The sequence below is a fragment of the Nymphalis io genome, chromosome 19 (assembly GCF_905147045.1).
Source record: "Nymphalis io chromosome 19, ilAglIoxx1.1, whole genome shotgun sequence".
Taxonomy (NCBI): domain Eukaryota; kingdom Metazoa; phylum Arthropoda; class Insecta; order Lepidoptera; family Nymphalidae; genus Nymphalis; species Nymphalis io.
The window spans coordinates 6,648,930-6,674,303 of NC_065906.1; the positions used below are offsets into that span (position 1 = coordinate 6,648,930).

Consider the following 25,374-nt stretch of genomic DNA (forward strand, 5'->3'; position numbering starts at 1 on the left):
TTGCTGATCATAACTTATTAGAAGTTAGCAGAAGTTATTATATTTAAATTAGTTTTATTTTAATTTATTAAAAACTAGTATTCAAAAAAATGTACATTATTTATGCTTTTTTGGACTTGTTGGGTTTTATATATGATCTGTAGTAGAAATCACTGAACAAAATCACCATAAATAGGTTCTGTGGAATAAGAATGTATGCCGGTTGACGCGGGAAATCACAATCTGTAGCAAACACTATTGACACGAAGTGTACGAGTATAATTGTGAACTGCAACTGAAAATTTAAAATATTTTGATTTAATTATGCTTAAATAAGTAAGTATTTTGTGATAAAATATATTTCGGACATAATTATATAACTAGAATAACAATCAATCAATCAACAGCCAATCGTTGTCCACTGCTGAACATAGGCCTCTCCCAAGGTGCGCCAAAGCTCCCTGTCCTCCGCCTTCCGCATCCAGTTGGTGCCCGCCACCTTCTTGAGGTCGTCGGTCCACCTGGCTGGAGGGCGCCCTACGCTGCGCTTGCCGATTCGCGGTCTCCACTCTAGGACTCGTCTGCTCCAACGGCCATCGGTCCTACGACATACGTGACCAGCCCACTGCCACTTCAGCCTGCTAATTTTGCAAGCTATGTCGGTGACTCCGGTTCTTTTCCGGATAATCTCATTTCTGATCTTATCCTTCAAAGATACTCCGAGCATAGCTCGCTCCATAGCACGCTGAGCGACTTTGAATTTGTGGACTAGTCCCGCAGTTAGTGTCCACGTTTCGGCACCGTATGTCATGGCAGGTAAGACGCATTGGTTGAAGACTTTCGTCTTCAAACATTGCGGTATAGACGACTTGAGGACTTGACGAAGGTTGCCAAATGCTGCCCATCCCAAGCGAATTCTTCGATCGGCTTCCTTCTCGAAGTTGTTCCTACCGACTTGTATTATCTGTCCTAGGTAGGTATATTCACTAACAACTTCGAGAGGTTTCCCCTCGACGTATATCGGTCCCGGCACGACATGCCTATTGAACATGACCTTGGTCTTTTCCAAGTTCATACCGAGACCGACACACCGGGAAGACTCGCCTAGGCTACGCAGCATTTCGGTGAGTTGTTCCAGCGACTCTGCTATGATGACGATATCGTCGGCAAATCGAAGGTGTGAGATGTACTCGCCGTTTACATTGACTCCATACCTAGTCCAATCCAGCGTTTTGAAAACGTCTTCCAACGCGTTGGTGAACAGTTTCGGGGATATTACATCCCCCTGTCTCACCCCTCTGCGCAGTTGGATCGCCTTCGTCTTACAGTCCTGGATGTGGACAGTCATTGTAGCGGCGTTGTACAGACATCTCAGTACCTCGATATATCTCCAATCGATATGACATCTCTGCAATGAGTCGAGCACTGCCCAGGTTTCGATGGAGTCGAAGGCTTTCTCGTAGTCCACAAATGCCATACACAGCGGCTGATTGTACTCTTCGGTCTTCTGCACAATCTGCCGAACAGTATGGATGTGGTCCACGGTGCTGTAGCCTGATCGAAAGCCGGCTTGCTCTGGGGGCTGGAACTCGTCAAGTCGTCTGGCGAGACGGTTCGTGACGACTCTTGAGAACAGCTTATACACGTGACTCAGGAGGGAGATTGGTCTGTAGTTTTTCAAGAGGGTTTTATCACCTTTCTTGAAAAACAGTACCACCTCACTCCCGCTCCACGTTTCCGGGGTCTTGCCATGTTGGATGACGGAATTAAAGAGGCTTGCTAGCTCTTTCAGGACCGGAGTCCCGCCTGCCTTAAGCAACTCTGTTGTGATTCCGTCATCTCCCGGAGCTTTGTTGTTTTTAAGCTGTTCTAGAGCCGCCCTAATCTCTCCTTGGTCAACGACCGGGAGCTCCTCGGAGTAATGGCGCATAAGAGGGGCGCGCTGGTCATCAATACTGATTCCCACGGGTTTATCCGATCTTGAAGAGAACAACTGCCCATAAAACCTCTCTACTTCTCCGATAATCTCAGGCCTAGAGGTAACGACCCCACCATTTTCAGTTTTAAGTTTTGTCAGACGCGGCCTCCCAAACTTGCGAGCGAACACTTTCGATCCCCGATTTTGCTCAATCGCAGCCTTGATGGCACGGGTATTGGAGCGTCGGAGATCGCGTCGCGTCAGCGTTTTTATTGTTCGGTTTAAGGCCTTATCTGACAAAAACGATGGTAGTTCTCGTCGTTTTCTCATGAGCTCGAGTGTCTCAGCAGAGAGTTTTGGTGCGTTGTCTCTTCTCTGTGGCGGAAAACACTTGCGGGATGTGTTTTGCAGTATTTTGACCAGCGTGTCGGTTCTCTCATCAATGCTGCTTATGGTTTCCAACGCGGTGAATTGATTTTGAAGTTCCATTTGGAACTTTTCGGAGCCTTGAGCAGCTTGGAGCATGGTAGGTCGGAGAGTAGACCTCATCATTCTCGATCTTTCGGCTTTTAAGTTGATATTTAGAGTGCCTCGAACCAAGCGGTGATCACTTCCGGTATTAAACCTGTTGATCACTGAAACAACTAGAATAACGTGAATACAAAATTTAATAATATATAAAAATGCAATAACTACATAGATCGATACGATAACTGTATTTACTACATATATAGTAAATACAGTTCTGTATAATATCAACTTTTTTTTGACGTAACTGGGAATAATTCTTTACCGTCTTAATTTATATAAAAAAATTATCGTACACAAATGTAATTTGTAAAAAAAGTCTACAAAAATATTAAAAATAATAAATAAAATATCGTACTTAATCTATAGATTAAAACCGACTTGAGATAATGCAATTTTATAAAATTTTTACCAAATGTGGATCAAAGAAATATAAATTTTCAATATATTTGTGTATCTGGAGTTGACTTACGATTTGAATTTGCGTAACATGCTTTTTCCACCATATAGACTGCTTGTACGACTCGTCCCATATCGTCAGTAAATAATAACTGTACATAATTATGTGAACAAACGAATTTATTGGTAACAGAAGTGTGTAGTGGCCACCTATTAACAATAACAAAAATTATGAGGAAGGTTATGCAAAGATATGTTTTAAATAAGAAAACTCAGACTATATGGACGATTAGAACAAAATTACAGATGAATTTAGATAGAAATTTCACTGGTGGTAGCTCTGTGCTAGCTCGTCGGGGTAGGTACCACCCACATCAGATATTCTACCGCAAAACAGCAATACTTGATATTGTTGTGTTCCGGTTTGATGGGTGAGTGAGCCAGTGTAATTACAGGCACAAGGGACATAAAATCTTAGTTCCCAAGGTTGGTGGCGCATTGGCTATGTAAGCGATGGTTGACATTTCTTATAATGCAATTTCTAGCAAATGGGCTTCCTGATGGTAAATGGTTACCACCGCGCGTAGGCATTGGCACTGATAAAACATCATCGCCATCAACCTTGGAAACTAAAAAGTTATGTTTCTTGTTTCAGTAGTGACATTGGCTCACTCATCCTTCAAATCAGAACACAACAATACTAAGTTTTGCTGCTTGGCGGTAGGATATATGATGAGCAACTACCCGGACGGGCTTGCACACAGCCCTACCACCATGTAATATATATATTTAGTACATACCTGGTAGCCATTTCACCATTCCCCACGCTACAGCTACCATGCCAAAATGATGGTACACGTGCAGAAAGGACACTTGATTTTGTTTTTTCCTCAGGACAAAGAATACCTTAAAAATATACCAATAAAATTATAAGAAGTTTAAATTTTTACCAATTATCCTTGTAATTATTTATTTTTTTACAATCGTAAATAATCGTCTATGTTTAAAAATTCACTCTCAGATTATTATTATCACTTAGCATTCAATCTATTGCTGAAGTTTTCTTTGAAAAACAAAACATTATACATTAAAAAAAAATTGTTTAATAAAAATAATATCTATAGTTTTTATATAATTTAAATACTTTATAAGGATTCTCAGGTGTGATTAAATTTCTTGTTAATTGTTAACTGCAAAAAAGCAAACAATAACACGAGCGGATCCGCACTACCGTATTTAAATTCTGTCTCAAGTTGAATAGTCTATCAATTAGGCGACTGGCCATATCGTACAAAGTTATGTGTTGTCAAATGGAATTAAATCAAAATATACTTTATACCATTTTTCAGAATTATCTCTATGTAAACCTATCACCAGAATGTAGATTCTACCGAAGAAACTCGGCAGTTACTCTTTTCCATCATTTTAAATATAAAATGTTATAATTTGGCTACAGGTATGAATGCTTATAATTTTTCAACGATGCAATAACTTACCGTATCGAAAAGATCCACAAGTTTAATAACAAAGTAGGCGTAACAGACTTTCCATGCGTATTCCATAACTAGCGGACCGTCATCCACTCGCTCACATATTAATTTATAGTGATTAAGCCACCCCAACTTTAGACTCTGGAAATTTGGGTGTTTCTCATAAGTTATTTACATAAAATCAAAATATTAAAATTAATAAAGCGCGGTGCACCTTGTATGGATTACGAAATAATTGTATTCTAGAACTTTAAAATTACACATATGAACGCAAAAGAATGTTCTGTTGCACTCACTTCAAACTTCTAAAAAAAAAGTACGCATCTCCGCGGGGGTGAGCGGGGGGGTGGCTTGTCGTTTGAAAGGGGCAACCAACTTTATGTTAGTTTTCCAGAGTTTATGTTTGTTAGTTTAAGCAGCACCCAAACCGGCTGACAAGGCTTATGGGTGTCAAGAATAAAAATAAACATTAATATTTTGTTGGTAATAAATAAATAATTGCTGCAATACACTACGAAATTAGAAAAAGTTATACCTATGAAAAGTTTATCATGTATTGAAAGTTCATTTCTCTGGATTCAAAATGTTTATCTAAATTTTCAATATAAATAAAATCACCGGCTTTTTTAATACAGTTAAAGCTCACCTGATAGACAACGTACATACAACAAATCACTTGAACTGCATTGTAGAAGGCTATTAATTTTCGAAGATCATAGGCTGGTCTCTTCTCCATAAACTTTGGGAGCCACTTTAATACCGTCAATAAGTAAAATGCAAGTAGTAATAGACCGGGAAAAGGAGAGCCTATTAAAGGCCAATCTTTAGTCCTAGGATCTGAAAACATTGTGTATTCTGTAACTTTTTATACCATAAAATGTATCAAATATAATTAGAAAATTAAAAAAAAACATATTTTAAAAGAATTCCTTTCAAAATCAAGAACCGACTACGATATTTTTTATATTATTTTTAATAAATTACAAAAGATATTTCAACAATCACTTTAAAGTATCTTTACAAAAATATAATAATCTCTATTATCAAAAATATATTATGTTAATGTTAATAAATATAACATACCAGTAATTTCTTCATTTAGATAAAAAAAAAGTTTCACTGTTTGCCTCAATACGAGCGCCATTTTTTTCAATTTATTTAAATTATAAATAATTATATATTATGATAGATTAAAATTATTTTTTAAATATATTATATACTACGTGATGTTAAAATTTGAGAAAAAAAAACCTAGTTTAATAAGACGACTTTATTGCGCGTGCGACGTTATTACAAACCCGGACGGTACTGAATTAATTCCAAGTAGGTGAACCCTAAAAATGTTACGTTTTTTTAAAATTTAAATTCAACATGAAACAAATTGGTTTCAATTATTATGCTATTTGCAAGGCAAAGATCTCTTTTTGTGACTGTTTACAGCAATAATTAGTATGTTTATAAAATTATTTGTAATTTGAAAGTTTCATGCAAAGAAGCAATTTAATTTCAAACTGCATAAGCAGTTGTCTCGAAATCTGTAACATCTGATATCTAATATCTTTTTAAAATAAATGTGAAGTTTATACGAACGTCACATCTAAAAGGATATGAATTAACATAAAATTCAATTAGATTATGTCATGAAATCGTATATGGTAACCTTTTTAACAAGTATAATCCATATGTAGAATTATTATTATTTAAACCTAGTGAACCTAAGTACACTGGGAGGCACCATTACCAATATTTCATTAACTTATTATTCTACCTTCAATTATCAATAATATCTTAGTCATCTGACTTCCTAATATAGAAACAAAGAATATGTATAATATAATGGTGAATCGTATATATAATTTTTAATTTAATATCGAAATCCATCTTTAAAACAAGATATAATGTGTTAATACCCGACTTTTTAAGCAATAACGCTACTCCCGAAATGTCCGGTGAGTTCCTTAAAAGTCGATGTAAAAAATAGTAGCATATATCCTGTTCCAACTGAATAGGTTATATGCTATTATTTTTTTACATTTGTGATATGTACAAATATACTTTGTATGCATTTTATTTAACCGAACCGAATTTTCATCACCTCAATGATAATAGAGTGTACTGACGGGAAATTTTGACATCCTCTATGCACTCTATACCCTCGTTTTCGAACAATAATTGAATTAACTGGGCTCTGAAAATATTCACAATTATTAGATACATCTACGAGTAGACTAGTTTTACCTGCGTTAAACGTTACTCTTCGATTCTTGTGGGCGTAGCGTAATATTAGGTACCTTACATATGAAATTAGCGTTTTGCCGTACTGACCCCTTTAATCTGAAATATCTCCTCTTTGGTTAAGAATTCCAAATTCAAATTTATAAATTCATTTAGCTGGTACATTTGAGTTTTGAAAACAGTCATTTGTTTTTTCCTCATTATTTTTTTCTTTGGCGTCGCTTATTACCGCACAATGGAAAACATGAAATATCGGTATATTTACGAGTACGAGTTCTACCACTCCTGGCACCAGTGCTGCAGAAACAGATCGAAGGATTAATGATGTATACGGCGCTGGTGTCGCAAAAGAAAGCATGGTACGATTTTGGTTTCAACGTTTTCGTTCTGGAAATTTCGACCTTCAGAACCAACCCCGTGGACGGCGGGAGACCAAAGTGGAAAATGAAGAATTAAAGGCTATTGTGGAAGCGGATCCATCACAAAGCACTTCAGAGATAGCTGCAGGCTTCGGGGTAAGTGATAAAACTGTATAAATCCACTTGAAGCAAATCGGGAAAGTAAAAAAACTTGAACGATGGGTACCTCATGAATTGAGTGAATCGAACTTGCAAACACGCGTCGACTGCTGTTACTTTGCTCAACCGACACAATAATGAAGGGATTTTAAATCGAATCATTACTTGTGATGAAAAGTGGATACTGTACGATAAGTGGAGGCGCTCACAATGGCTGAACCCTGGAGACCCAGCCAAATCCTGCCCTAAAGGAAAATTGTCTAAGAAAAAGTTACTTGTAAGTGTTTGGTGGACTAGCGCCGGTGTCGTTTACTACAGCTTTCTAAAATCTGGCCAAACGATTACAACAGATATCTATTGTCAGCAACTGTAAACCATGAAGGAAGAACTAGCTGCTAAACAACCGAGATTGGTCAATCGCTCTAGGCCACTGCTGCTTCACGACAACGCAAGACAACACATTGCACAACAAACAACCACTAAGTTAGATGAGCTACAATCTAATTGTAGCTCATCTAACTTAGTGGTTGTGTAGTGTCTGCGACATCCGCCGTACTCCCCCGAAGGTCTGGGTTATTATTATTATAGATTACCAATTTTTCCGGAATTTGGACGACCTCTTACAAGGAAAAAATTCAACTCCGATGCGGCAGTCCAAACCGCCTTCAAAAAGTTTTATGGTTTTTTTAGTAAAGGGATAAATGAACTAGCTATGAGATGGCAAAAGTGCATAGATAACAACGGTGCACACTGCACACTGATTAATTAAATATATTTTACAAAAAAAAAAAAACTTATATTCCTCCCGTAAAAAACGCTAATTTCATATGTAAATACCTAATATTATAAGTTTAGTATTATAAATTTCTCAATAAACACGTTATGAAACGCAAAAATATTTTTTCTAATATATATAGAAGATTTTGAGATAAGGGTGTTATAACAAACAAGTTCTTCAGTCATAAGTACACATATATATATATATATATATATATATATATATGTGTACTTATGACTGAAGAACGTTCATAACGTGTATATATATACACACATATATATATATATATATATATATATATATATATATATATATATATATATATATACATATATATGTGTAGTATAGATAATATCTGTCGCCGTATAAATTATATAAGTTACACGTCAGTTTCAATATTTAAACATGATTAATTTAATATAAATTAAAGAAAAAGGTATTTTTCTTACAAATTAATTGGCTTTTTTAAAATAAAACTGTTAAATTCACTGTATTTTTTTTGCTGTTATTTAAAAAAATGTATATCTGTAAATATTTCAATGTCTTGCAATCAATGTTCCATAATTAACATGCGAACGTTGAGTTTAAAAGGTCGATTTAATTGAATTGTAAATTATTGTACTTTTCCCGTGTCATTGTTTTTATTAAATCAGAATTTAAAAGAAAGTATACAACGCGGAACAAAACGACTAACAACATTAACAAAAACAAACTGTTTTAGCACTCACATCATTGTTTAGTAAAATTAATAAGCTTAATTTTATTTGATAGTTACGTTATAGAAAACCAAACTCGTGTAATATTGAAAACCGATTGACCTCCGGAGATGTGCTATTATGATGCGTGTTGTCTTTGTAAATGTTGTATTTATTGTATGCCTACAATTTCCATGTCGCATAACACTTTCTGAGATATGTTTCAAGTCCTTCCTAACATAATAGCTCTAATGGCCCTGCTAACTTATATTAGATACTTTTCTATTTTAAAAAAGAAGAAATGTAGGCTCACAAAAATAACAGAAGTGGGTAAGTAAAATTTGTCACCCATTTAGGCCTAAATGATAGAGACCTGAATATTAGTAGGTTAGGCCTAAATATATATTTCACTAGCACACTCGCTGCGACTTCGTCCGCTTGTTTGTTTAGATAAGGTTGAAGATTGGGGTGCAGCGACCCCCTTATAATAAATAAATCCTTTCTTTGTGCACTTCTATATTACGAAATTAAAGTTCCCCCTGACTGATTGTGTGTGTGTGTGTGTTAGCGTGGTACGTTAATACAATCAGTCAGGGCATAGCTTCTTATAATACATGTAGGTATAATTATAGGTAATAGTACATTTTTATTGAATTCGTTGGCAATTTATGTTTTTAAAAACTTAAGAAGAAGAAAAATCCATAACAGTATAACAACATTGTAACAATTTTTGTTCACAATTAAGGTAAGTACAGAAACTTTTGTCGCCAATGCATGGTGAAAAAAAACAAACCTTTTTTTTGGGAGTCGTGTCTTTATGTTACAATCAATTTCATCATATAATTAAATTTATTCTATATTCAAATTGAACTGTCCAAATAATAGGTAGTTCTTGACATATATACATACATACTTGTAGGTTATTAAAAAATATATATCTTTGAGTTAAACTAACTAGTTAAACGTCGAACATTTTTGTACGCTCTCCTCGTGATTATTAATGGTATGAATATATAATCCAAGCTTTTGGCGATTGTCTGTCGTAGTACACAGCTTATATTATCCAATTTGAGATAAGAAGGGCCTTGGTCTTTATTAGATTATTATAAATAAATTTGTAGATAAAAATTTCGAACAAGATTTTTTTTTTGTTTTGTACAAAGCTCGCGATATTTTGTGTAGTTTTGGAGTTAGGTTTTTTTTAGTTCTTATTTTTTTATGTATAAAATTTTAGTTGAAAAAGAACCAGTCTTCACTACTGTGTCAAATAGCAATTTTTTTTTAAATTATTATTTAGATTTTAGATAGTTAAAAACGGAACATTTAAAGTCAAATTTTATTTATATTATTTATATGGATTATACATAAAGATTATTACACAGACATAAAGGTTTTAAAAAATGTAGGACACTTGATCATTTTATTATTTTTTGAATGGAAATTCCGGATGTTTTTCTGCGCCAATAAAAAATGAAAAGTCACATATACGGCCTGCTTCACCGCGATCCAGAGCACGTAGCTGTTCCATTTCTTTTTCACTTAATTCAAAATCCCAAACGGAAATATTCTGAAAAATAAATAATTATATACAGCAATTATAAGTGGATGTATATTATTAAATAAAACAAATATTAGATATCGCTTCGTTCACTGCGCTTCGAGCTTTACCGGTTTTCTATGGTATTCATGCTACTTTTCTCTCGTGACTGAAGATTACTTTTTTTTAATGCTGTAAAAAGCATTACGCGTTTCCCCACAGGAACAATGTGGGGCTCGCCAGTGTCCAAGGCGCCGAGTGCGCCCCGGAAATCGGAATACCCACTAAAAAAACAGCGGTCGCCTTTTCGTCTCAACGAGGATCGCTTGCGCATGCTACCGTGATATTAAGATTACCTTCTCCAACTAAGTATAGTTTTCATTTATATGAATATTTCTAAAAGAGTTTCCTTTTGTTATTCACCCAGCAGTCATTTTTGTTTCAGTTACGGCATAAGAACAGCCTTTTTTTACAGAATACATGGGTGAATGGGCCACCCGATTGTCAGCACCACCCATAGACTATATAAGTATACTAAATATATATATATATATATATATATATATATAAGTATACTAAAAAAAGAAAATAATAATTTGTTATTTCTTTGCATTTAACCCACCTGTTTAATTCTCACTGGGTCCGTACTCTTTGGAATTGTAGCAACTCCTTGTTGCAATAAGAATCGAAGTAGCACTTGCGCTGCTGTACGTGAATGTGAATTTGCGATTTGCTTAACTTCCGGCAATTCAAACAGGCTGGGGTAGTTACGCCTAAAATAGACAAATACATTTAGTGTATATATTAAACGATATTTTAGTTATATTCGTTAATTGTATTACTGACCCAGTCTTTTCGGCTAAAGCATCAGCCAAAGCCTTAGAACCTAAAGGTGAATATGCGACCACAGGTATTCCGAGTTGGTTAGCAGTGGCGATCAGATGTTTCTGCTGGCAAAGGACGTGCATTTCTACTTGTAGACACGCCGGTTTTTCTACAGCATATAATCGTTTAATTTGCTCCTCACTCACATTAGACACGCCAACATGACGTACTCGACCCGATTCTTTAAGCTTGAGGATAGCCTGCAAACATAAACATAACATTACCTATTAATAATAATTTACCTTACTTTAAAATTAAAGATTTTGGATAAACCAGTTATTTACACAAAATAAAAAGGATGAAAAATAACAATGCATGAGTAAACGCGTATGAGTAATACTTTAACAGATTTTATATATTTTTAAATAATATTATTTTGTGTTTCTGATATTTTTTTGTATTATCTATGCTGGTTTGTGTCTCATGAAATTAGTCACCTTAATTTATATTGTCATTCATAACTTTTTTTATTAACTTACCGTTATAAGTTATCACTAAGATTGTCTTTTAAAATTGGTATTGTTTTCTCAATTCGAACCGCTTTGAAATTAATTCAATTTCAACTGTATAAAATATCGACGAGAAAGGAAATTCAATTTTAATGAATGTGTAAATGTTAAATATGCGCAAGTTTAGTTGCGCAGGTATTTTAGCCTTTTCATAGCTGTTGAACTCTTTTTAAAATAACGTGATCATATATACATATTAAACTTTCAAGCGTTGTTCATGAAGCGTTAATTGAATTTATTTTTTGTTAAATATTTTTAATGTCGTACAAGTTAAGTACAAGTTAATATTTAAATTTGTTTATTGGTTTTGTTTTAATTAAATATTTATATTATTTTATTCATACCACCACCTACCTCATATCCTATCTGTAATTACCTACAACGTTGGTTGCCTGGAAGACATCGCTATGTAGCGATAAGGTCGCCATTATTGTACATTTATTTAGGCAGTATACATGTTTTGTATTTTTCTCTTTGTGGTGTGGTGTACAATAAAAAGTATAACATAACATAAAGTTAAGACCTTAGAAATTCGTGTATTTTTCGGTAAAATTTTCAGTTTATTTCTATGGATTTTTTTTGTTCATGTTATTATATAATTTATTCATTGTCTGTAATTATAATGTTTAAAATGCTTGCAATAACGTTTCTACGAAACCGTTTTATTTTGAAGCAACATAGGTATAGTATACACATTTTACATAATTTTTTGCGTATTTTTTTAAGATAGAGAAAAAGAAAAGAAGAGTATAGGGTTTGTCAGTAACATTTCAATTCTTTAGTTGTCTTGCATAATACTGCAGTGGCTCTTAATCTTTGCGAACTTATCCCAATACTAATTTTTGTTGTTTTGTATGCTAACGCTAACGATATTTAAAGTTGAAAACAGTAGTGTTCACCTATTTGCATTTAATGACGGCATGAGAAAAAAGAATGTAATTATATAGATATGAAATTTCAAATTTCACAACGTTTTGAGATTGTAGTATTCCTACTCCAAAGTGATTTTTATAGAAGAAATGTACTTATCACTAATATTTTTATGATTCAGTGTATGGAGTTGTCTATTTAGTTTTTTTTCATAATATTTTATTTTTTAATAGTACTTCGTTTTGTTGTTTTTAGGCCGTTCGATGGATACCAATGTTTTCTGTACTATGAGATAATTAAAAAATGAAACAAACTAATTTTTTTCTATTTTATAATTGATCACCTTTTATGAATTAGTAAATACTATGATTTTATAGTTAGCCGCAATAATGTTTTAATTTCAAAAAATAAATTCGAATTGTTTATATAGATAGTTATCATTATATAAAAGGCGTGTATAAAAATATCAAGATATATGTTTTATGGAAAAACATTTTTTAATATTAAACGTTGAAATAAAATTTTTATAAGTATTGCGAATGATCGTTGTAAATACTTTGGAGAACATCAATGTATTTTTTTGCGGTAGTAATTGTTTTTGCAAAGAAAAAATAATCCTACGAGAAGCTGATACGTAGGCGGATGTTCTCAGTTTAATGCTTTCAAAGGAATCACTCGTGGGTTGGAAATTATAAGGCACTTCATATGTTTCCATTTGATCATCACCCCCACAGCAACATGGACACAGAAGTTTTGGCATTATTCTAGAACTTTGTCTTATCTTTTTATTTGGCAATAATATCAATATCGTTTGTGTTGTGACCTCAACTGCGCTAATACTGTTTTCATCTATTTTTTTTTCTGAATTGCATGGTATAATTACGCTAGACGTAGTTTTACTTAATTCTTCAATATCTTGACGGGATCGCGTTGGTATCGGCGATCTGTAAATCTTTGTCCAAGAGAATTTGTCATGGGATGTTGTTGTCCCATTGTTATTTATAATATTTAACATACACTGTGCCTGATTTATGAGTGACTTTTTATTAGTGATTGGGTAGCTACATTGTCTGTACACAATATCATTTTTATAATCACTCGTTATAATATTTCGTGCATTTTCACTATGATTTTCTTTATGCATTGACAAATCGATGTTATTTATAAATGATACGCCCATATTAGTTTTTATATTTCGTTCTTTGGACTATGAAACGATAAGTTTTATTTTTACTAGTTGGGTTTAGACTGTAATTTTGTATAATTTATTTACGTCAACAATGACATTAGTCCGTTGACATTCTTGGTTAATTTGCATTGTAAATATTCGATCATTTGTATTTATTATCTGCAGTAATGATCGAACTAATAGTATAAAATGAATACTAAAAAATAGCTTACACTTATGTAAGTAAGCTTGCGGCTACATGAAATTACGTGAACATTGAAAATTGTCACATATTTTGTTTCGTACATAGGTTGAACTTAAGGTATTAAATTTAAAATTCGTTATTCGACAAAAATGGGCTAATTTTGTGTACACGTACACGATGTTATTTTATAATTTTTCTATATGCATTTCAATACACAATACTTACTTTCCAAACAGCAACGAGATCAGTTTTGTAGTCAAATTTCATGCTGCCATCTGGGTTCTTTGGATGAAGATCTCCCGGTACATGTTCAAAGGCGAAAGGAGTATGTAGCAGATAAAGGTCAATGTATTCTAAGCCTAAGTCTCGATACGAGGCATCAAAATATTCTTTTACCAAATCGGGTCGAGTACCTTAAAGTAAAAAGAAGATCGGTAAACATAAAAAAACCAAATATTTTTTCACTCATTAACAGGTTAATAATAATTAGAAATTAAATAGTTAAGAAAATGAATAGTTATTATATATATAATGTTATTCTACCTTACAAATAACGTAATTACCTAATTATATAATTTAAATAAGTATTTTTATATATATATATAAAATGAATTAGTAAAGTAGTTTATAAAGTTTATGCTCCGCAAGGTTATGATACCCAGTTATATAATTAAGTAACTAAGTAACTCTGTGATTAATGCGTTTAAAAAAACATTCTATTTAAGCTTCAGCTTTATAATATTATTTTACACGAATAGTAACTACCTCCAGGGGGAAGTTTTGTAACAACAAATAGTTCCTTTCTTTTAGCAGGATCGCCGCCAATCCAGCGTTTAAGGGCACGACCTAGCGCAGCTTCGTTGTCGTACACCCGAGCCGAGTCGAAGTGTCGATAACCTGCTTCTAGCGCTGCATCGACAGACGTTTCTAGTATATCTGGTGGAGCCTGAAAAATAATACAAATTTATGCATAACTAAAAACCACAAACAATAATCGTTCTTTGATTACCTACTCTATTAAAACTTTTTCTTTTTAAACGTTTTATATCTATAATCTACGTTTGACTTTGACGTCTCCAGTAACATAACTCCTGTGACGAAATGATGTAGCAATAGTAAATAAACGTTTTATTTTTTAAAATGGGGAATTTTTACTGTCGTTGGAACCAGTTGCAGGAACAGTATGTCAACAACGAATATTTGCCGCGAAAACATTCAGGATAAAATTAGTAAATGGTCGGAGGGAAGTTGTTGCCTTGCGACAACATCAAGAGGTCTGTCACCGTCGAGCGGAGATCACGACAACAGCGAAACTTATTCATTTTGTAGCGGGAAATGTTCATGCTGTTCTGACTACCGGTACGTGTCAGAATGTTGCGAGAAACCCATTGTAATCGTTGACTCTACAACAAAATTACAAAAATCTAAATGGACCGCTATAAAAAACTACTTTAAACGTTACATGAAAACAAAAGGGAAAAAACCTAAAATGAATTCGCATAAGTGAGTGAACAGTGTCAAATTATAGTCAGTAAACAGTGGTGTTTGACATATATAAAAGTTCTCCGTGTTCGTTTTAACAATTATTAAATCTTAATGTTTTGTTGCTTTTTTATTTGTTTCCCCCACTTTAAAAAAGAGAAGAAGTAGGTAGCCATGCAAGGCATAGTTATTATTTTAATTTACTTCATTATGCATTGTCGTTCCTAACTATTTTAACCTTATTATTGTGCTGTAATTTTCTCACGAGTTCGTTCACGCTATATGTCTTCCGTTACTTCATTAGTACTATGCAGTTCTAAATATTTTAAACAAATTAAAAGTTGTCTACGCCTATAGCCTATCTGTATGCAAAAAAAAAGTCGTTGGTCTGTAGCCTCGTTGTTGCGCGAAAAAAGGATAAACCAAGGATCACTCGTATTTATTATTATAATATTAAAAGGACTCTATGATTTGTATGAGATGTACATATTTAAGTATAAACTCTGCAGGGTTATAGATATGATAACAATATTTAGTTATGTACTGGCTAGAGGTCGAAGCAAAAACATGACGTTGATAAGGATCACTAACTAAACATTAAATAAGCAAAAATATGGTACATAAAAGTAACACACGGCTGGTTTGAAAGAGATACGACTCTGATAGATTACGACTATATATTGGGTTAATCGGAAGTAAACACTCCTATCAATATCTCTCCAGTAGAGTTTATAAAATAGGTAGATAGACTGTAAAATGGTCCATCTTATGGTAAGTGGTCTTCACCGCCCAAAGCCATTAGGGCCGTAAGAAATATTATCCATTCCTTATATCGTCAATGCGCTACCAACCCAGCCTGGGATTATATAATTAAGATGTCCCTCCATGTGGTTACTCAGGCTCACTGGTCCTTCAAAATTATTAGAGACTGAATAATGCATATATATACTCTTTGTAAACTATTTGTAGAATCTTGAAATTACGAAATTTTACATTAGGTCTTTACTAGAAATTAATGTATGGTAGGTACTTGACAATTATTTTAGTTATTTGCCAATGTCTATGGGCGTTGGTGACCACTTACCATCAGGTGGTCCATATGCTCGTCCGCTTTCCTAGTCTATAAAAAAATGATCAAATTTGTATATGTATTAGAAATGATTAAGCCAGTTATACCGTAAATAGCATGTCCGCACACAATTTGAATATAAATACCATGATTTTCTACATTTTCATTTTATTTTTATCATATTAAAACCACCACCTTAATAAATGGGTAAGCCCTAAAAACCAGTTACAATACAACAGGTTGTCGCAAAAAAAAATTGATTGAGGACTGGTTTTTTCAAAATAACTTTTACACAACATTTTCGGTCACTGTTATCACAGTTCACTGTCAATGTTATATATTATATTATCAATAGAAATACTCTTTATGTTATTCGCGAAAGAAAGTATTTAATTCTATTGTCCCACAGACTTTGAGCGTATCATTGGAATGATTTTTGATGTAGTGATCTTCTGGTACAGTCCACAAACTGTATTCAACAACTCGACGACATGGAACTTACATAAACGTACATTTTAAACGTGCAAATTGACCCCTATTAACATAAAATAATATTATTCATTAATATTAGCGGTTTACGAAAAAGCAGTATCGTTCATTTACAAAGAAATATCTTCAATTAATCGCCATCATTCCACCGCTATAACTTAACAAATATTCAAAAAATATTCTAACAACATAGATATTTTTTTTGTTGGAATATACAACTTAATTATTTTCATTTTTTATTATGATGATATGGGATTATGGGTGCTATATATACTTTTTGTTAGTATTTTATTAATGCCATAATAACAATATTATTACCTGCCAGGTACCGAATCCGATTCTCGGCATGCGATTGCCGCCTTCTAACTCGAAATATTGAGGAACAGACATTTTTATTAAATACACTTAAATTAAACTCAATATTTATTATATGTAAACAAAATAAAGTAGCTGTAATCGAAAACGTGATTGTTATTTTGTCGGACGAAGCGGAATGCTAGTAAGAGGGATCGCGTAACTGTTGTGCACCAAGGTTACAGCTTGGCTGCATACTGAGGTACTGATTTAAAAAAACAGGTTTATGTACTTCGTCACTCTTAGATAATTCTTTAAGCTTGACTGGTTTTTTTACTTTTTTTAAGTTATATATAATCAATAAATTTTATATATTCACATTAATAAAAATATTCTGTGTAATTTAAATCCTACTCATTATAAACGCGAAAGTTTGTAATGAGTTTGAAAGGACAGATCTTTGTGACTCTTTTACGCAAAAACTGCTAAATGAATTTGTATGAAATTTGGAATAAAGATAGCTTATATTCTGGCTTAACACATAGGCTATCTAACAATTAGTCACAACCAGCCTCCCCCCCAATTAATAGCCGCAGGCGGAAACTAGGAATTATATATAGTACTTAAGTAATTTAAAAAAGGTAAAAGTAGTAAAGTAACAGCCTATGAATGTTCCAAGGCTTGGAGCATTTTCCATCACGCTGCTCCAATGCGGGTTGGTGAAACACATTTGGCATAATTTCAATGAAATTAGACACATGCAGGTTTCCTCACGATGTTTTCCTCCAGCGTCAAGCACGGGATGAATTATAAACACAAATTAAGCACATGAAAATTGAGTGTTGCTTCCCCGGGTTGGAACCCACGATCATCGGTTAAGATTCACGCGTTCTAACCACCGGGCCATCTCGGCTTTTTTTAAAAAAAGAACCTAACATGTGTAATTTATCCCATTTCATGTAAAGTTAAATATATAATTCGATTGACAACAAACTGGCTTTATAATAGTTTATATTTTCAATATACACCGACAGGCACTACATTGCCTGTTGTTTTGATGTTGTGCTATATAATTCATGTTGTAACTGAATAACAAGTCAAAGTACTTGCTCTCGTAATAATAAACAGGTATCAATATAATCTGAGTGTCGTTTTAGCCGAGAGCTTACCTTTCATATGTAAAGGTATTAGGTATATAAATTTTACGGAGGATTTTAGATCTTAAGAATGTTTGCTAAATTTTTAAAATCTGGAACAGTATATATTTTTCTGAGTATTATATTATATAATGTATGGTTAAAACACCTATATTAAACTTATAGTAAACTTTTTTTTGTTAAAAGTAATAACTAGAAGTTTAATATGATTTATTTGTATATTTGAAAATTCCTATTAAAATAAGTGGCATCATAATTTTAACCATTTTTTGTATGTAAGTTGTACTTTGTTAGACCCGTAAGTAGTTTCAAATATAAATAATATTGTGTTTAAAAACCTAATCAATATTATAAATGAGAAAGTGAGTTTTTTTATTTGTTTGTTTATTACATTTTTACTCAACCGATCGTCAAAACAATTTTGGACAAACGTCGTCTGAAAAGGACAGGATATCGTAAACCTATCAAAAGCGAGCGAACCTGCGGGTGGTAGCTAGTATTACATAAAATAAAGGGCAGGCTACTTGCTACTTACTGGCTGGGATATTATTTATCTCAATACTGTTTGCACTATCTTATTTGCTTTGAAGAACTAGGGCGGAACAAGCACTTATCTGCTGAATATCATCCCCAAAATTTTTTGTAAGACTTACATTTATTCCTCGAGAAAAGAATAATATAATTATATCTACAGTTTTATATGCCTACTAAGCCAATATTTAACTCTTAGATGGACTCTCAGGACAAAATAATTTGTCCAAAGCATTTTTTCATGTATTCAATGTTTTTTATATCATTTTATATTTTTTTGTAATATTGCCAATATTGAACGGTGAAGAAAGGGACGACTTCTTAGCCGATCTTAATATGTGATGTCCAGTATTCAGGTATAGATAGCTATACTATAAGACCGCCACATACTTACATCTACAATGTAGAAAAATAGTTTAGGTATTCACGTGTTTTGGTGTATATGCATATTATTACAGAGAATATTTTATTGTATTGTGTGGGGCTTAGGATTTTGCTTGGCGCTATTAATATAAATGTTGTTATCCCTTCATATTATGACGCGACAAACTAAAAAACTACTGATTTTGATACGGTTTTTACCAATGGACGGAGTGATTTATGTAGAAGGTTTTGATGTATAATTCATAAGGTTGTTGTTGTGTAAATTTGTTGAAACATGATGATGATTGTTAAAGATGTCGGAAAAAATGTCATGCCGACTGGGAGTTTTACTGGCGATGTAGTAAACTAATAGAGCGCATCATACATGTATAGGATGTAAGCGTTTTATGAAGACGTTCATTTTACCCGTGCGAAGTCTGGACTGATTGCTAGTTAAGCATAATTGGTAAAGTAATACTGATCGTAATACTCTTATTATATGACGGATATCATAGTCATATACTGTAAAAGCTTGAATGATTACTTATCAAGCTTGAATGATTACTTAAGCAGCTTATTTTGAAAGGCAATAATTAATAATAATTTGTTTCCGTTCGGACCTTGAGTTTTCGACACCATTTTATCCTGGAGTCAAAACGTGTGTTCTTGGTCACACCAATATCATATAATAATGTCTGTAAATAATAATTTTAATAGCTGTTTGCGGATTTAAAGACGCGAAACTTCTTCTTGCACAACAATATTTGTTTTTTTTTTGATAAATTTATCCAATTAGTAATCTAAAGCGGGCCCACTCTGAACCCAGTATAATTATCGCTTTATACAGTATAGATTAATAATTATGTATTTTACAATTATATATGTCTTACATGAAAAAACCAGATGGGCGAAAATTCTTGAGAACTGACATGATCGCAAAATCGTAATAGCAATGAAAAAATGATGTAAGGAGACTATGAATGCACTGTAAGCATAAAACAACGATGGCGCAATAATTACAATTATGAATCGGTTAATAATAAAAGCGACAAGCCAAATCCGTTATCCGTTATATACAATCTAAAACTCTAAAATCGACTCTAAAAGTAGCTGAGTATTTATATTTATCGCTCGTCTAGGTAGATACCACCCACTCATCAGATATTCTACCGCATACAGCAGTACTTGTTATTATTGTGTTCCGGTTTGAAGTATGAGTGAGCCAGTGTAATTACAGGCCCGAGCGAGTATTGCCGCGGATGGGTGTTGGTCCAATTGGAGACGGCTGTTGAACCAATGCCGGGGGAAACTGTATTGACCTGCCGGACAGGGAGACCCGAAGAAACGGCTGTTCCGCTGGCCGCCCGTGGCATAGTACAGGGGCCCGAGCGTGCCTAACCAGCTCGTGAGGCTGCCCCACCAGGCCACGCATAATCTCGGGGTGGACCGTCGTGCCGGTTGGTGACCGGTAGGTGGGGTCCCGGCGGCCACTTCCGGGGGGGTTCGGGGGCCCTTCCGTCCGGCGGGTCAGTGTATTTTTCCTTTTGGCAACCACTTGGGGAAACACGCCTCCACACTTTGCCCATCCCTATCGTGGCAATACATCGCTCGCTTCACGTCTCTTTTCCATTTTATTTTTCCCAAATGGCGCAACAAAACAGAAATAACGGTCGTACAGCGGTGCACACCCCCACCATACCCTCGCTGTTTGAGGTTGAGTTCTCTAACATCCGAGGACTCCACACTAACCTCAACGCTGTCCACCACCATCTCGAGACAGCATGGCCAGCAATGTTGTTTCTCACGGAGACACAAATACTCCGTCCTGCCGATACCAGCTACCTTAATTATCCCGGCTACACGCTTGAAGAATCCTTCAAAGCGAAAGCCGGAGTATGCTTGTTCGTCAGGACGGATGTTTGCTGTCACCGACTGCGCTGCTTGAAGGACCCCTCCTTCTCCATGTTGGTGGTACGTGTGGACCTAGTTCGTCAGAGCCGAGTCTACGTGTGCCTCTACAGATCCCACAATGGTGACTTGGAGACAAGCCGATTATTTGACCATCTTAGTCGGGTGGCAGATGTTGCGCAAGAGCAATTTCCTAACGCGGAATTGGTGTTTTTGGGGGATTTTAATGCTCACCACGAATCCTGGCTGAAATCCCTCAAAACTGACCATGCTGGAAGGACTGCTCATGCTTTTGCTCTCACACATGACTTGACCCAACTGGTTCATCAGCCCACCAGGATCCCAGACATTGATGGGCAAGCACCTTCTCTACTGGACCTTCTGCTGACTTCTCACCTGGTGGAATATCAGGTTGTGGTTCAGGCTCCTCTTGGCTCTTCGAATCACAGCCTTATTTCTACCAGAGTGTCACAGGCCAAGCTGCCGCCACTAGCGGTATGCAAACGTCGCGTTTGGCACTATAAGTCGGCGGATTGGGACGGTATGCGCGATTACTATGCGTCGGTCCCTTGGAAGGAACGTTGCTTCAGTGGAAATGACCCGACAGCTGGTGCCGCTGCTGTTGCTGGCGAGATCATGCTGGGAATGGAATACTACATTCCTAGCTCAGATCTCGTCAGTAGGAGTACGCGTAACCGTTGGTTCACTCGTGAATGTGCCGATGCTGTATCATCTAAGCAGGCGGCATATCGCAAGTGGATCAACGGCTGCATTAGCGGGGCATCTAACATTGACTCACTGAAAGCAAACTATAATAAAAATTCCAAGTCCTGTAGAAAGGCATACACGAGAGCGGATGCACAGCGCATTGTATGGTCATGACCTTGTTTCGCATCCTAGGAGCTCCCGTAGCTTCTGGCGTCTGACCAAGTCTGTGCAAAACAATTTCTGCCAACCTTCGCTGCCACAGCTCAGAAATCCGGACGGATTGCTAGCTCACAGTCCGCAAGAGCAAGCTGATCTCCTGGCTAAACTCTTTGCCGACAATTCCGTCATCGATGATTGTAGTGCACTGCCACCTACAATACCTGCATGTGGCCATACGATGCCTGACATTAAAATCAGGCAACGTGATGTGCGTGCGGAGCTGCAATCACTTGATGTACGGAAAGCTAGCGGTCCCGATGGAATACCAGCCATAGTGCTGAAGAAGTGCGCAGCGGAGCTGTCTCCTGTGTTAACGTGCCTGTTCCAACTTTCTCTCTCTTCGGGAAGTGTGCCGGAGGCTTGGAGAAGAGCTAATGTGCAAGCGGTTCCCAAAAAAGGGGATCGGTCTGACCCGGCAAATTATCGGCCAATAGCTATCACCTCAGTACTTTGTAAGGTGATGGAACGGATTTTAAACAACCAACTGATCCATTACCTAGAAGATCACTCTTTAATTAATGATCGTCAATACGGGTTTCGACCAAAACGGTCCACAGGTGATCTTCTAGCGTACGTAACGCACCTCTGGGGTGAAGCTATCGACAAGCATGGAGAATCGTTGGTTGTCAGCCTCGATATCTCCAAGGCTTTCGACAGGGTCTGGCACAGAAGTCTTCTCTCCAAGCTGCCGGCATATGGTCTGCCTGCTCAGCTATGCACCTGGATTGCCAGCTTCCTACACAAGCGTAGGCTTCGTGTTTTAGTTGATGGTTGCGCTTCACAATTCTATGTAGTGAATGTTGGGGTCCCCCAGGGATCTGTGCTATCTCCCACACTCTTTCTTTTGCATATCAATGATATGCTCTCTCTTGGGAACATACATTGCTATGCAGACGATAGTACAGTGCATGGTGGATACCACGGACGCGCAGTGGCTGGGCGAGCGGAAATTGAGGAGAGGCTGAAGAATCTTGTCATTGAACTCGATAGGACGTTAGAGCTCATTCGCACCTTTGGGATGGCTCCGCTAAGTACCTACTTGAGGCCTTGGACCGGTTGCAGCGACGTGCCGTACGCATTATTGGCGACGTAAAGGTCACAAACACCCTTGAACCTTTACAATTGCGTCGTGAGATAGCAGCACTGAGCGCTTTCTATCGACTGTATCACGGCGAGTGCTCTGAGGAATTATTCTCTCTAATTCCTGTTTCCCCCTTCCTTCTTAAGTCCACGCGAGCTGGTTCTCGATGTCACCGCCTAACTGTGACATCAATTCCATCGCGAACAAAGAAATTTGGCAACTCCTTTTTTTGTCGCACTTCCAAAAAATGGAATTCCTTACCAGCTCACGTGTTCCCCTCCTCTTACAACCCGGGTTCCTTTAAACGAGATGTGAAGAGGCATCTTGCGGGCCGGCAAGGCGAAGGCGGCTAGTGCAGAACGTTTTTCCCGTCTGTACTGGCCGTCGTCGCGTTTGGACTCTACTACCACTTACCATCAGGTGGAGTAGAGTCATTTGCCCTCCCGGCGAATATAAAAAAAAAAAAAGGCACAAGGGACATAACATCAGGTGGCCCATATGCTCGTCCGCCAACCTATACTATAAAAAAATGTAGTAACTGTTTAAATATCATGGTAATGTAAATAGATACATGCAAACAGAGGGAAATTAAATAAAAGTAAACATTGAATATAACAATCATCAGATGAACAACTTTCAATTCAACTGTAGTTTATGCAGCAATTTAAAATAAAAAAATATGTCAACGTCATTGTTGCGGATCTAAATTGTACGAGCGGCGGCCTTAGACAGGGAACGGCATTGAGCGGCAATTATGAAGTTTTTGTGCATTAGCAATTACTGTTTTATCGTACTATTGAACTTTGAACACTATAACGGAAGTAATGAAAAACGCAATAATAGAATTATAATATATATAATACATATTCAATAATAAACCTCTTTGGAGGGTTCAAGGAATGTTTAACTTCTAAAATATTATTGGATAAACTTCTGAAAAATCCAAATCACCGATTGATCTAAATTTTCGTGTAGACATGTATTAAACATAATATCATGTATATATGGAATGTGAAAGTCTATATGGAAATTCAGATCAATCGAAGGTTCTGGCTTTTCGGAAGTATACTTATATTGTTCAATAAAAAATCAACTCGGCGTATACTGTCTTAGTTTAGTTTAACATTGATTGTCGTGTTTCGGAGACAATTTATTTTGATGTATTAACTCTGACGTTAAAAAATCAATAGTTCAATTACAAAAGTATTTATTTCTATTAGATTTAAATGGATCTATGTCAATAGGCTTTGCTGATTAGAAAGTTTAAAATACGTAATAAGTAGGTAATCGTTATTTAACATATTATTGCAGCCATCCGAAAGTAAAGAGCCGATTCTATATTTACTTGTAACAATTGTTAAGATAGCATCTAACTATTGTTAGGTTTTGTCAAGTAGCGGTTTAAAAATTAAATAATGTGGCTCTCGAAAAATACGGCTTTATATTATTTCGAGTGGTTACGATCATTACACAATCACATCAAGATGATCTATGCTTTTTTACAGTTACTATTTAAAATGATTTAATTATTGTTATTTAAAATAAAATAATTGAGACTACACATAATATTATATTTTTCTATTTTTTTTATCTTCTATTTTTCGTTTGATCTTTATTAAAGAAAAGTGAATAATAAAAATACCATCATGTTTTTAAAGGCTTTATACACGACAAAATGTAATAGCAAAAATAACTGTTAAAACAATTTGTGATAAAATCGATCAATTCGATTCACTACAATGTCTTTGCTGTAAAAAAATAAGTTTTGGCCATTTATTGGTAAAACGAAACATCGAGTCTCGTATTTTTATTATAGAATACATAGCACTAAACATACAGGAGCATAAAACGCTTTCATCTGTTCGGTGTATTGGTTCAAAAAAATTATTTTAGTTTATATTTTATTACATGAATAAAAGTAAAACTTTATAATAAAATATTTTATTTTCATGGTAAATCATGATATTGAGGGGTCCATAAAATAAAAAGTATTTACACATCAAAAAGCGTGATAACGGTGGCAAAAATGTAATAAATAACACAATAAAGAAGTTTAAAATAAATATTTTTAATCGAAATGAATAAATTTATATTGTATAACATTCCGTATGTTACTATGATGATAAACTATTAAATGTAGTACAACTACACACGGAAACAATTAAAATTTTAATTTAGAAGTGAAATTAAAAACGTGTTTGTAACAAAAACCATTCTGAATCTGGCATATGTGCAAACATCAATGAGATTTTAATTAGCAACCACGATCCGATATTATGTTACTCCTGATAATTCCGGAACAATGGTAATATAATATAAGTTACAAATTAATTTTCCCACATACCCTTAAAGTAATAAC

General features: G+C 35.1%; 2 protein-coding genes across 2 annotated transcripts; both read right to left on the minus strand.

Moving 5' to 3' along the window:
• Window positions 1-4: 4 nt before the first annotated feature.
• On the minus strand, window positions 5-5,569 carry LOC126776015 (elongation of very long chain fatty acids protein-like). The gene is made up of 6 exons (XM_050498267.1): window positions 5,398-5,569; window positions 4,961-5,151; window positions 4,321-4,455; window positions 3,625-3,730; window positions 2,898-3,034; window positions 5-274 (listed from the first exon to the last, which is right to left on the minus strand). The coding sequence occupies exons 1-6, from the start codon at window positions 5,456-5,458 to the stop codon at window positions 101-103; spliced, it is 804 nt and encodes a 267-aa protein (XP_050354224.1). The 5' UTR covers window positions 5,459-5,569; the 3' UTR covers window positions 5-100.
• A 4,336-nt stretch (window positions 5,570-9,905) lies between these two features.
• LOC126776006 (aldose reductase-related protein 2-like) lies at window positions 9,906-17,298 on the minus strand. Its single transcript, XM_050498257.1, has 6 exons — window positions 17,073-17,298; window positions 14,480-14,660; window positions 13,940-14,127; window positions 10,924-11,162; window positions 10,700-10,850; window positions 9,906-10,107 (listed from the first exon to the last, which is right to left on the minus strand). The coding sequence occupies exons 1-6, from the start codon at window positions 17,142-17,144 to the stop codon at window positions 9,964-9,966; spliced, it is 975 nt and encodes a 324-aa protein (XP_050354214.1). The 5' UTR covers window positions 17,145-17,298; the 3' UTR covers window positions 9,906-9,963.
• Window positions 17,299-25,374: the final 8,076 nt, after the last annotated feature.

Coding starts and splice junctions, on each gene's coding strand:
- LOC126776006 (XM_050498257.1), bottom strand. CDS start 17,144: ATGTCTGTTCCTCAATATTTCGAGTTAGAAGGCGGCAATCGCATGCCG. Junction 14,661..17,072: donor TCGGATTCGGTACCTGGCAG/GTAATAATATTG, acceptor ATTATTTTTCAG/GCTCCACCAGATATACTAGA. Junction 11,163..13,939: donor ATCTCGTTGCTGTTTGGAAA/GTAAGTATTGTG, acceptor TTATGTTTGCAG/GCTATCCTCAAGCTTAAAGA.
- LOC126776015 (XM_050498267.1), bottom strand. CDS start 5,458: ATGGCGCTCGTATTGAGGCAAACAGTGAAACTTTTTTTTTATCTAAAT. Junction 5,152..5,397: donor TCTAAATGAAGAAATTACTG/GTATGTTATATT, acceptor CAATGTTTTCAG/ATCCTAGGACTAAAGATTGG. Junction 3,731..4,320: donor TTGTGGATCTTTTCGATACG/GTAAGTTATTGC, acceptor TATATTTTTAAG/GTATTCTTTGTCCTGAGGAA.